Source organism: Vigna radiata, chromosome 2 (assembly GCF_000741045.1).
Source record: "Vigna radiata var. radiata cultivar VC1973A chromosome 2, Vradiata_ver6, whole genome shotgun sequence".
NCBI lineage: Eukaryota > Viridiplantae > Streptophyta > Magnoliopsida > Fabales > Fabaceae > Vigna > Vigna radiata.
This window is the reverse complement of record NC_028352.1, coordinates 20,984,015-20,997,572: the sequence shown is the minus strand read 5'-3', so window position 1 is coordinate 20,997,572 and position 13,558 is coordinate 20,984,015. Positions and strand designations below refer to the sequence as shown.

The window sequence follows — 13,558 nt, the reverse complement described above, 5'->3', positions numbered from 1 at the left end:
TCTTTTAACAACTTTTTTAGAAATATACATAATAGTTTGTGATTGGTACGTTTTAAATAAACGGACCAATAAAGTAGTGCGACACATAATCTATTTTCAAAAAATTATTAAAAAAAATTGTTAATATATCGGGTTCAACCAAAAAAACATCCTAAATTTATAATTAATATATGGATCTTGATATTTTAATAACTTTTTTTAACAAATTTTTTACTACAAGACATATGTCATTATTTTATTGATCTGTTTAAATTTATTTTTAAAAAATATTTGAAACAAACCAATCACAAGCTACCGTTGTAAAAAAAAAAAGTTGTTAAAACAACTTTTTCTTTAATACATTATTTCACTCTCTCACATGTTTTAGTTCCTTACCTCTTCCATAAGCTCGCCATGCCCATCCATTAGAAGTTGAAGGACCAATTTTGCAGTTGAAGGAATCAGTTAACACCTTCAAATTCATATACCCTTCAATAAGAAGACAACAATTATGGGAGACCCTTTGATGATTCTGCATGCAATCATCCAAACCCATGTTCGTGCTTTAACTTTGAGCAAGCCATAGATTAGGCAACAAGTTTGCAAAAGCCACCTTCACAATAAGCAAGCAACACAGTCGATGTTGCATGTATAAATAATTGGGAAGAGACTCTGTTGCTTCATCAATTCATTGGCTCTAACTCTCTTCCTTGATTCTCATATTTCATCATCTAAAAGTATGGAGATCACCAAAATCATAATTGCTGTGTTATTGTTTGTGTCATGTTTGAGTGTGCAGGCCAATGCATACTATTACAGGCAATGTAGCACCAAAGGAACTCGATGCTATGGAAAATATATTAGATGTCCGAATGAGTGTCCCAGCAGTGAATCAACAGATCCTAAGGCTAAGGTTTGTCATATTGATTGCGACAAACCCATATGCAGAGCAGTATGCAGAAGTAAGACAAAACCTTCATTTCATTCTTCCTCTTTCTACCCTTCAATTTCTCTTTGCTAGTTATTTGAAGTAGAATTAATCAGGTTTAAGATATATCCTAAATCTTAAGGGGTGAAATTGACAGAAGTTGAACAAGGTTTTCAAATGGTCTAAAACTTGGTTCTTTTAACTAATTAAGATTCTTGTGTACAATGTAAAGTATGAAGAAGCATTAACATGCATGATAAAATTGGTGTTTGTGATGTGAAGGTCGCAAACCAAACTGCAATGCACCAGGATCAGGTTGCTACGATCCCCGTTTCATTGGTGGGGATGGAAGAGTGTTCTACTTCCATGGAAAGAGCAACGAACACTTCTCCTTAGTATCAGACTCCTCCCTTCAAATCAATGCTCGCTTCATTGGACACAGGCCAGCAGGTAGAGCCAGAGACTACACATGGATTCAAGCCCTTGGAATCCTCTTCAACTCCAAAAGCTTATCACTTGAAGCACCCAAAAGATCCCAATGGAATGAAGATGTTGACCATCTCAAATTCACATACAACGGAGACCATCTGGTTCTTCCTGAGGGCCCTCTCTCCTCTTGGAAGTCTCCAGAAAAAGATGTGAAAGTGGAGAGAGTAGCAGCCAGGAACAGTGTGATAGTGACCCTTGAAGATGTTGCTGAGATATTGGTGAATGTGGTGCCAGTGACCAAAGAAGATGATGCAGTTCACAACTACCAAGTGCCTGAGGATGATTGCTTTGCTCACTTTGAAATTCAATTCAGGTTCTTTGGGTTGTCTCCTAAGGTGGATGGTGTGCTTGGGAGGACTTACAGGGAAGATTTTGAGAACCCTGCAAAGGTTGGTGTGGCAATGCCTGTTGTTGGAGGAGAGGACAAATACAGGACTACCTCCTTGCTTTCTCCAAACTGTGCTTCTTGTGTCTTCTCTCCATTTACTTCCCATCACACTCAACCCACTCAAGTCACTCCAGAGTCCATGGCCACCCTTGATTGCTCCAAGTTTTCCTATGGCTTGGGAATCGTTTGCAAGAAATGAATAATCTCATTCATTATAATGCAGTGAAAAAAATTAATAAGCCTAGTTGAGGTGAAAGTCTGAAACCTTCTAAATTTAATGTCTGAAAAGTTGTTACTTCTTTGATGTATTTCAATGTTCTATAAGAACTATATTAATGTGTATTGAGTATTTGAATAAAAGTTTTAAAAGATAACACAACTGAAAAGTACAAAATCCACAACCTTCAGTAAGGCAGACCCATAAATATGACTCTTGAACGATACCTATCATGCCAAGTTCCACCAAATCGATTATTTAGTAATGAATCCATCAGAACTTCTATCAACGTCATTACTTATAATTTACTCTTATTTGTCTCCTAACCCAAAAGGTGCTTGTGGTATGTAGGAATATGAAATAGAAGCCCTTTGGGAAAAAGGAATAAAGAAAAGGCTAATGTAAATTAATCTAGCAGATAATAAGTGTATTTCTATAATCTCAGAAACAGAGGGGAAAAAAGGAAATGCTTTGTATACACTCCAAATCTCATCTATATACCAAGAAAGAGACAAATAAAAAAGGTAAATCTCATCGGTGATTAAGGGAATCCCAGTGACTTGTGCTTGCAGCTGCTATATACTATTCGGATATTGTTGAATTAAATGATCCCTGCCTTACTGGTTGAGAAACCTTGGCTTTCTTACAATGCTTTTTTGGTAGGCAACCACATGTTAAGTGCACACAAAACTTGTTCTTTGTTAATCTTCTTCCCAGTTGCTTCATACAACCCTTCCTCTTCTGTCTCCATCTTGCAGAGTTGCAATATGGCTGGGGCTATCCTTGAAATTGTGCTTGAGAATTTGAACTCACTCGAGCTTGGACTATGCTTGGGTTTCAATCTAGACATGAAAAGGTTTGCCAGTTTGCTCACTACAATCAAGGAAACTCTTGAGGATGCTGAGCAGAAACAGATCTCTATTAGAGCCGTAAAAGATTAGCTGGAAAAGCTAAAAGATGCAGCTCAAGTCCTGGATGACATCTTGGATGAGTTTGCCTATGAATCATTGATTGGAGCACCAGGGAGTCAAGTGTGGTCCATCAAACAAGGTACAAAGTTCTTGCTTATCTTCTATTCATCCCAAAAATGTTGCTTTTCGCCGCAAAATTGCTAAGAAAATGGAAAAAAACAACTGAGAGATATGAACTGAAGGAAGTACTAACTTTCACTTTACTCAGATGGAGATGTTTCCCTGGAGAAATGCAGTAACTGAATGGCGTCAAACAACGCCATTCATCACTGACTCAAAAGTTTATGGAAGAGAAGGAGATACAGATAAATTCGTAGACTTTTTGACTGGTTATGTTTCACATTCTGAGAATGCATCAGTCTATACTATTGTAGGTGAAGGTGGACTTGAAAAAACAACACTTGCCTAGCTTATCTTCAAGCATGAGAGGATAATCAACCACTTTGAGTTCAGAATTTGCGTGAGATCATTTTTTCAAGATATTGAAACAGATGAACTTGGCAAAGTTAAAACTTTCCAGATCCATGATCCTGTCCACCATCTTACACAATTTATTGCAGAAGATGTTTGTTGCATTACACATGATAATGATGTAACTACCTTGTCTGACACAATCCACCATCTGGCAGATCACAGGGCTGCGTTGTATGTATCCGAGGAATCCATTAATTCAATGCAGTTGCATCAGGTCAAATCTTTGAGAACCTATATTGGCCAACTTTATCCAGTTGTATTCAAATGCTACTCTTTGCGTGTGATTTGGTGCACAGCAGTGAAAGAATTATCCAATTCAATTTGTCATTTAAAACATCTACGATACTTAAACCTCTCATAGGGTAACTTCAAAACTCTTCCAGAATCATTAGGAAAACTGTGGAATTTGCATATACTGAAACTAGACTACTGCTATCGTCTCAAACAGTTGTAAAACAGATTAACACGATTAAAAGCTCTACAACGACTCTCTTTGAAGGATTGCTACAACCTATCAAGCTTGCCTCTTCATTTGGGGAAGTTAACTTCCCTAAAGAAATTAAGCGCTTATTTAGTTGGCAGTGAAAGAGGGTTCCATATAGCAGAGCTAGGGTCGCTACATCTCAAAGGATATCTTCACATAAAGCATCTTGAGAAGGTGAAAAGTGTGACAGATGCCAAAGAAGCCAACATGTCAAATACGCAACTTAACAAGTTGTACTTGTCATGGGATAAAAACGAAGAGTCCTACTTACAACAAAAAGTTGAGGAGATTCTTGAAGCCCTTCAACCTGATACCCAACAACTCCAAAATTTGACATTGCAAGGATAAAAAGGTGAAAACTTTCCACTGTGGCTATCAAGTTCATCTTCCCTCAAGGATTTAGCAATCGTCAAGTGTCGAAAATGTTGTAGAAACTCACAATAAAAGATTAAAGATTAGGAACAAAGAATTTCTCGAGGCATGTAGATCACTGTCCTTGAAAACTTATCCACGGTATATTACACAAGCCTCCCAAGATATAACAGGAACTTCTCATAAATTTCTGAAGATCTCAAAACTGACAAGAATCTCTAAAAAGAGAATAAAATAAACCCAAAATATTTATAGGAGAAGAAGAAAAGAGAAAGAAGAGAATGAGAGAAAAATAATGTCTGATATGTTTTGGAGTGACTGAAGTGCTCTGTTTATAGAGCCTATGATGGAACTAACCCTCCTTAGCTTGAGGAGTACTTCACTTAAAAAGTGGCACCAACTTGATAAAAACTTCCAACATTAAAAATTAAAGCACACAAAATTGGGTGGTTGTGGAGAGAGAAAAGCAATGTTGGAAACAAACATCAACGTTGCACACCAAAAGTGATGTTGGCAATGTGCATATAGGAATAAAATCTCCAAGGCAAAGAATTGCGGTCCAAGCTCAAACTTCCTCTGCACATGATGGCACATATCTTTGCAATATTATATTAATAAATAATAACAATTCCCTAGATATTGCAAAAGATAAGAAACAATGATTGAAAGAAAGAAAATAAGAAAAATCTCGGGTTTTATAAGATGTAATGCATCAGAACTGGTATAACAAGCTATATAAACCAGTCCTAGATTGAGAAACTTAATACATAGTATAGTTGGTATAGCAAGCTATATGAACCAAAGATACTTGACTGTGTTGGAGGTTTATCAATCACAATACACCCCCACAATCCTTGTTGTTATCATTGTGATGCGCTTACTAGGTCATGCGCGTGCCCAGTATTCATGAGTGCTCTAGAGGTCATGCCAAGATCTCATGCAAGCGGCCTCACTTGACACTCATATAGGTGATTTCATCAAGTGCATGTTGCAAATCATACACCACCTATAAGGGATATGAAGATCATTATAACTTTGTTTAATTACAAAGTTTAACCTCTCAATAATGCAGTCTCTAACACTTTCACACACACCATAGGAATGGACATATTTGATTTAAAATCAAATTAGTGCTACTAGAACTAACAAGTGACTTGTTTTTACTCATATGAACCTTATTCATGGGATCTCCAAGTGACTTGTTTGCTAAGAAGTTTTTCAACCACTCAGCCTCACTACCAGCCATCTTAAGAGTCATAAACTCAAATTCCATTATTGATCTTGCAATAATTGTTTGTTTGGCTGATCTCCATGTAATCAAACCACCCTTAAGTGTGAATACATAACCACTAGTAGATTTTGTCTCATCTGAATCAGAGATCCAGTTAGCATCACTATACCCTTTTAGTACAACGGGAAATGCACTATATTCAATGACATAATCCATTGAACCTCTTAAGTATCTCATAAGCCTGGAAATTGCATCCCAATGTTCTTAATTTGGACATTGAGTGTACCTACTCATTCTACCTATTGCATAAGCAATGTCAGGTCTAGAAAAGCTCATCAAGTGCAGTAAGCTCCCAATTATTTGGGCATACTGAGGTTGAGATAATGATTTTCTTCTACTTTTCATTAATTTAGAGTTAGCATCATAAGGGGTACTCATAGGTTTGAAATCATAATACCCAAACTTCTTAAGAAGTTTCTCAATGTATTGTTTTTGGATAGTAATATACTATCTCCCTTCCTTATGATTCTAACACCTAAAATTACATTGGCTTCACCCATGTCTTTCATTTCAAAGTTTGATCCTAGAAACAGTTTAGTTCTAACAACAATCTCATTGCATGTACCAAAAGTTAACATGTCATCCACATACAAACATATAATGACACAATCACCATTTTCAAATTTAGAGTACACACATTTATCAGCATCATTAGGTGAAAAACCATCACATAGCAATACATTAACTAGTTTTTCATGCCATTGTTTTGGTACTTGTTTCAACCCATACAAAGATTTTAAGAGTTTACGTACCTTATTCTCTTGACCAGATACAACACACCCTTCAGGTTGAGTCATATAAATTTCCTCCTCTAAATCACCATTCAAAAAGACGGTTTTAACATCCATTTGGTGTATCACTAGCTTTTGGATGGCTACTAAGGCTAACAAAACTCTAATAGAGGAAATCCTAGTCACAAGGACAAAAGTGTCAAAGTAATCTATGTTGGGTTTTTGAGTAATACCTTTTGCTACAAATCTTGTCTTGTACTTCTCTATAGATCCCTCAAGATGATACTTTTTCTTAAAGATCCATTTACAACCAATGGATTTTGCTCCTTTAGGCAAATATACTAAGGTCCAAGTATTATTTTTCTGAATTGATTAAATTTTAATCTTAATGGCTTTATCCCACTATTTTGCATCATGAGCACCAATGGCTTTTGTATAGCTACTTGCATCATTATCAACTAGATAGGTATAGAAATCATTACCAAATGAAGTTACCTTCCTCTGTCTTTTACTTCTTCTTAATTCCTCACACAAGGCATCAATATTATTATTATCTATAGGTTGAGACATCTCACTAACCTTTAAAGGAAAAACATGTTCAAAAAACTCAACATTTTTCGTCTCCATTATAGAATTTCTTTCAAGTACATCACTTTTAAGAACTAGAAACCTATAGGCAGCACTATGTTCAACATAGCCTAAGAACATGCAATCAGAGGTTTTAGAGCCTATTTTCCTTTTCTTAGGATCGGGTAAAATCACCTTAGCTAGGCACCCCCGCAATCTTAGATATTTAAGGTTAGGTTGATAACCTCTCCATAACTTGTAGGGAGTTCTACCAGTTTTCTTATGAGATATTCTATATTTTGTAAAAAACACGTAGTAAGCAAGGCTTCTCCCTAAAAGTTATTAGGTTCACTAGAACTAATAAGCATCTCATTCATCATCTCCTTAAGAGTTCTATTTTTTCACTCAGCTACTCCATTAGACTCGGGTGAATATGGTGGGGTTACTTCATGGATATACCTTCTTTAACACAAAAGCCATTAAATAACACATACTCGCCACCTCTATCTGATCTAATCCTCTTGATTTTCTTATTCAATTGATTTTCTACTTCTGCTTTATAAGTTAGAAACACATCAAAGGCTTCATCTTTATGTTTGATTAAGTAAACTTTGGTGTATCTAGAATGATCATCTATAAAGGTCACAAAATAATTTTTACCTTCTCTAGACATGGTTTGTTTCAAATCAGCTTGATCAGTATGAATTAGTCCTAACATTTCAGTTTGGTGTTCTACAGAAAAACATGTTTTTTTTTGTTATTTTAGATTCTACACATATATTACATTTACTGTTATGTTTATCATGCATATTAATTAATCCTAGTCGTTGTAATTTCATAACATAGGAAGAATTCAAATGTCCTAATCTAGCATGCCATATATCATATGAGTCAATAATATAACCAGAAGAAGACGATTCATTAATGTTCTCAGAAATGTTAAGCACAAAGAGACCTTGATCGCAATATCCCTTCCCCACAAAAACATTATTTTTTGTCATTAAAATCTTGTCAGACTCGAATGACACTTTAACCCCCATTTTTCCTAGTAGTGCTATAGAGATTATATTAACTCTGATTGATGACACATGTAGTACCATCACTCAAGGCCATAGTCTTTCCAGATGTGAGTTTGAGAAGAACTTTCTCGTTTCCCAGAACAGGAGTGGTCTTGGAATCACCGAGGTAGACGTGTTCTTCTCCATCCCCTACATTAGCGTAAGAGGTAAAGGCACTTCTGTTTGCACAGATATGCCTGGTAGCACCAAAGTCTACCACCCACTTGCTCACATTGGTCATCAAATTTACTTGAGAAACGACCGCAACAATAATGTCATCTCCTTCGGCTATATTGGCCCTAGGAAGATTGTCGTTTCCTGCTCTACGCCTGCACTGTGGTGTATGATGGCCCGACTTCCCACATACGAAGCAATTTCCTTTCTTCTTAAAGGTGGGGTTAGATCTATTGGAACGAGATTTTCGAAAATAATTTTTCCTATTGTGATCAGGTTTACATTTGTACCTTTTTGGAGCATATTTGTCTTCTACCCCGTTTGCTTTTACAGACAAAGCTTTGGCCCTCGCAGTAGCACATTCTTTCTTGTTGATATCTTCAACGATTATGTGAGTGATCAACTTTGAAAGTGACATTTGCTTGTATCTATGTTTCAGTTGTTGCTTGTAATCAGTCTAGGAAGACGACAATTTCTTGATCAGAAGCTGTGAGACAAATTCATCTGGTAGAAGAATATTCTCTGCTGTGATATCTTCGAGCAATTTATGGTAGTCATTGATTTGCGACTTCATGTCCTTGTCTTCAACCATTTCCCAACGGTAGTAATTTTCAATAATAAACCTTTGTTTGACTATATCTTCAGCAGTGTATTTGAGAACCAACAAATCTCAAATGTCTTTCGCTTCCTTATAAGAACAGTACACATCGAACAAATCATTATAGAATGCACTAAGTAAAGTGTGGTGGCATACCTTGTTTGCATGAACCCAATCTTCAACTTGTTTTGAATTTGGAAGGAGACTGAATTCTGGTTTTGAAGATGAAAGAGCAAAGGCAACTCCGTACATGTCTAACAAGGTTGACACACGTTCTTGCCAACGCCGAAAATTTTGACCAGAGAAGACTTCGAATTTTGATACATCCAAGAAAGGTTTCGCGAAGACCGTCTGAGTTCCGGAAACGGTATTCTGATTCTCTGGGATTGAGTTGTTGTTGTCAGCCATAAGTCTTTAAGAATGTTGTGGAAGCTGACAATAAAAGATTAAAGATCACAAACAAAGGATTTCCCGAGGCGTATAGATCATTGTCCTTAAAGACTTATCCATGGTGTATTGAGCAAGCCCCCCAAGATACAACAGGAACTTCTCAGAAATTTATGAGGATCTCAGAACTGACAAGGATCTCTAAAAAGAGAATAAAATAAACCCATAATATATTTAGGGGAAGAAGAAAAGAGAAAAAAAAAGAGAAAGAGAGAAAAATAGTGTCTGATGATATGTGTTGGAGTGAATAGGAACTAACCCTCCTTAACTTAGAGGAGTACTTCACGTAAAAAGTGGCACCAACTTGAAAAAAATTCCAACGTTAAAAATTAAAACACAAAATACCGTGGTTGTGGAGAGAGAAAAGCAACAGTGGAAACAAACATGAACTTTGCACACCAAAAGTGACGCTGCCAGTGTGCATATAGGAATAAAACCTCCAAGGCAAAGACTTGCGGTCCAAGCATAAACTTCTCTGCAAACGATGGCACATATCTTTGCAATATTATATTAATAAATAATAACAACTTAACAAGTTGTACTTGTCATGGGATAAAAACGAAGAAATCTACTTACAACAAAAAGTTGAGGAGATTCTTGAAGCCCTTCAACCTGATACCCAACAACTCCAAAATTTGACATTACAAGGATACAAAGGTGAAAACTTTCCACTGTGGCTATCAAGTTCATCTTCCCTCAAGGATTTAGCAATTGTCGGATGTTGAAAATTCATCCTGTCATCAGGTTTTCGATGCTTGAGGATTTGTTGGTTTACTGGTGCAAAGAGGTGGAACATTTGCATTAGAGTTTACAAGTATGACTTCTTTGCACTTGTTAAGATCATGGGATCTTCCAAACGTGGATCACTGTGTGGGTGCTTTGTGAACCTTCCTTTGCTTCAATGTTTATTATTACTTGATCTACCCAAGCTGAAATCCTTGCCTGACTGCTTTAGACGTGTTCCCTTGCTTCGGAGTTTAGCATTGCGAGATGTTTCGAATGTGGAATCCTTGCCTGATTGCTTCGGGAACTTTTGCTTGCTTCGTAAAATGGTTATTGGTGACTGTTCCAAGTTGGCGTGTCTTCTTACGAGCCTGAATATGAAAAGTTTGGAAAAAGTGGAGATTTACAATTTCCCTTCGTTGTATATGAGAAGGGAAGAGGAAAATTGTTCTCCTTTGAGAAATGCAGAAACTAAAGTGATCGCTCATGCTAAGAAAGGTAAATGTAAAGATAAGATCATTTATAATACTGGACCATGCTCTCATATGCTTTGAAGTTTAACAAACAATAATAATGAAGTGAGTATTTAACAAAGTGTTCTCTTCTTGAAAAATAGTATCTTTAAAAGAGAAACGTCTTGTGAAAAAGCATTGTAAAATTTGTATGTTTAAACGCTCTAGTAAATTTGATAAAAGAAAAGCTCTAGTAAATGCGCTCTTGTTGTACTTTGTTAAAGAATGTTAAACGGGTTTTCACTATATCTTGTAAAATAATGAACAAACGATGCTTCAAGTAAATGTGCAAACGATATAAAGAGCATTAAATGCACGACCTTTCAAAACAACAAAAGTGATAAGAAAAAGGACATATCTGCCTGCATGCATATCTACTATACTTTTTGTAGTTTCCTATGTCAAGTATCCATTCGCTCAACCATATACAAGTCAGAAGTGGATGTTAGAGACAAAGAAGACATTCACGGAACGTGCTGAAGAGTTCGTACATCCTACTTTTGATAAAGTACCGAAAAAACATGCCTACTCTGACAAGTTGACTTTGGCATACAATTATTACCTTAAAAAAGGCTAAGAAAATCCGAAGATCAAGAACAAACACTATAAATAGATATTTTCTCATGAAGCCTATAAATTAAAGATCCTTGAAGAGAAGATCAAGAGAATAGGCATACGAATACGAAAGAAATCATGTGAGAAAAAAAACAAATACAAAAGAAAGAAAAATAATCTCAAGACTTAAAGAAAAATACTCTCAAGACTTAATCATAAACTTACACTTGTAAGAAGAGGGAAAACTTTGAAAAGCCTGTTAGATTGAATTGTATTGTAAACACATCCTTTCTGTGAGAGTAATTGTTTAAGGACTTGTATGAGATCTGATTGATTTCACATTTTGAACATAATACAAAGACTTACCCGTTAACTCGGTTGAGTTAAACAATAGCTAGATAGTGTATCAGGTTTATACAAGGTTTGTCTAATGGAAACCAGAAGTTGGTGAAACTCAACTAGACAGCGTATCACGAAGATACTAGGATTTTCTAGGGATACCAAGAATGGTGAAGAATACTACACAACCAGGAGTGGATGATACTCAGTTCTACTTAAAGTAATGAGGGTTACTAATATTGACTAGGTGATACTAGGAGTGGGTGATACATTAAGCTTTTCTTCTAAAGATACTAAGCATTGAGTAAGAACTTCATCATTAAACGTAGAAATAGTTTAACTCATGGTATCGTGTAGACTGATGTAAATGCTTTTTGTGATTTTGCCTTTTTAGAGTAATAACGTTTAAAATGTTTTGTTTTGTTTTGCATTTTAGTTTTAAGCTTTTAGAGTATTTTTGTAAAAAACATTATCGGGAGATTTCTTCATTTTCCCGAGAGTTCAACCAAATACCATTTGGGCATGGTAAACTTATGTGTTTAGCATAACTCTCTTAGACGATTTGACTTATCAGTAGTTTAACATTGTGTCTAGGTGTTTTGATTTTAATGTTTTTATGTTTTCGACAATTTTAAGAGTTTTTCTAAGACTTTTCTATGTTGGGGATTTTGAGTCTAAGTTTTATGTTTCATCCTACGGTATTTTCATATTCTTATTTCGTTTAATGTTATTTGGTTAAACTTCAAAACATGAGAGCGTTTAGACGTATGGACAATTTTGTCTTAAAGCCTAAGTGGCGAGCACTTGCAAGGCGAAGCTGAAAACCCAATGGAGAAGCTTCCACTTCACATACTCCACATAGTTCCTTGTCACCCCTCTCAGAATAAAGGACTCCTTTACAATGGACCCGCACACCTTTAACACCCTATCATCGAAGTCGACGTTGGCATCCACGGCGACGCCACCTTCTATGATCACCACTTGCAGGTTGTTCCTAACCCAAAATAATTTAAAAGCTTTGGTGGGTCTCCTGACAACCACAAAGGGAAGCCAAACTGGCCCCTCCTTCGCAACTCATCCATCAGAGATGTAGTCTAGGTAGGTTCAGAGTGAGGAAAGGGGCGAGACTCTCCTAAAGGAGAGATTTTGGTTAGTGGGTGGAGAGTTCAACAAAGAATGCATATAACGTAGAGCTTAGTGGGAGATGACAACGTCTTTCATCTACGACGTATGGAAGATGACAACGTCTTTCGTCCACAACATGTGGGAGATGACAACATGAGGAGGCAAGGATACTAAGGATATGAGGAGGCGATGGCGTCAACGACATGAAGGTAGTGATTCATAGGAGTGTTCGTGAAAACAAACAAGAGATGTGCTTCAAATGAACTGAAGGAAGATTGAAATTAGGGATTTAGATCTATTATGAAGGAGTTAACCCAAGTCTCAAAGATATAAAGAAAGGTACATATAGCATACAACTGAAAAGTTTCAAAATCCTTCCTCAAGAATGATTAGTGCATGTATCTCTAAAGTTAAAGAATTCAAGAATTTTGTTAGTTATTTTTAAATACATGTACCTTTAGAGTATATTTTGACTCAAACAATATTTTAAGATTACTTGAGATAGGCTTAATAGTTATTTTGGTCCCTATTTTTGTTTGGTTTGTTCATTTTGGTCCTCATTTTTTTTATTCAATTTGGTCCTAAAGGTTGTAAAATCTGTTCAATTTGGTCCTTTTTTGAAACGGCGTCTAAATACTTAACGGCAAACAGTACACCTGTGCACTGTAGTGACGATTTGGCACAGAACTGCCTACGTGGATGATCTTCAGCACAGATACGTGGACTTAATTAAAATTAAATTGAAATTAGGGTTTTTTTTATTGCAAATACCCCCAAATTGAAGCAATGTTGAAAAGTGCAGACTATGGATAACCCTAATTTCAAATTCATCCAACTCTTCTAATTTCAATCTTCTCATTGGGAGGGAAAACTTGCACAAGCAGAGAGGCAGGGCAAAACTAATTACAAGAACACAAGTAAAGGTAACTTTGCAAATACAGCGAAGGTTTTATGCAGATTTTACAGCAAAGACAGCAACGGTTTATGCAGAATTTTAGTATAAAACAGCAGCAATTTTCTGCAGCATTTTTATGTGAAACAGCACCCATTTTCTGCAAAATTTTATTCTAAAACAGCAATCTTTTTTCTGCAGAATTTACAGCATTTATAATAGCTAAAAGATAGCCTTTTTGGCA

The 13,558-nt window shown here is 36.1% G+C and overlaps 1 protein-coding gene and 1 pseudogene across 1 annotated transcript; both read left to right on the top strand.

Annotated features, from left to right (window-relative positions):
• The first annotated feature begins 652 nt into the window (after positions 1 to 652).
• On the top strand, positions 653 to 2,133 carry LOC106755882. Its single transcript, XM_014638104.2, has 2 exons — positions 653 to 941; positions 1,190 to 2,133. Exons 1-2 carry the CDS (start codon positions 719 to 721, stop codon positions 1,981 to 1,983), a joined length of 1,017 nt encoding a protein of 338 aa, XP_014493590.1. The 5' UTR covers positions 653 to 718; the 3' UTR covers positions 1,984 to 2,133.
• Positions 2,134 to 2,246: 113 nt separating this feature from the next.
• Positions 2,247 to 4,399, top strand: LOC106753137 (annotated as a pseudogene).
• Positions 4,400 to 13,558: the final 9,159 nt, after the last annotated feature.

What these genes read in the sequence shown, in the direction of transcription:
- LOC106755882 (XM_014638104.2), top strand. Translation starts at nt 719, where the DNA reads ATGGAGATCACCAAAATCATAATTGCTGTGTTATTGTTTGTGTCATGT. An exon ending in ATGCAGAGCAGTATGCAGAA is followed by an intron (nt 942 to 1,189) that starts GTAAGACAAAAC and finishes TGTGATGTGAAG; the next exon opens with GTCGCAAACCAAACTGCAAT.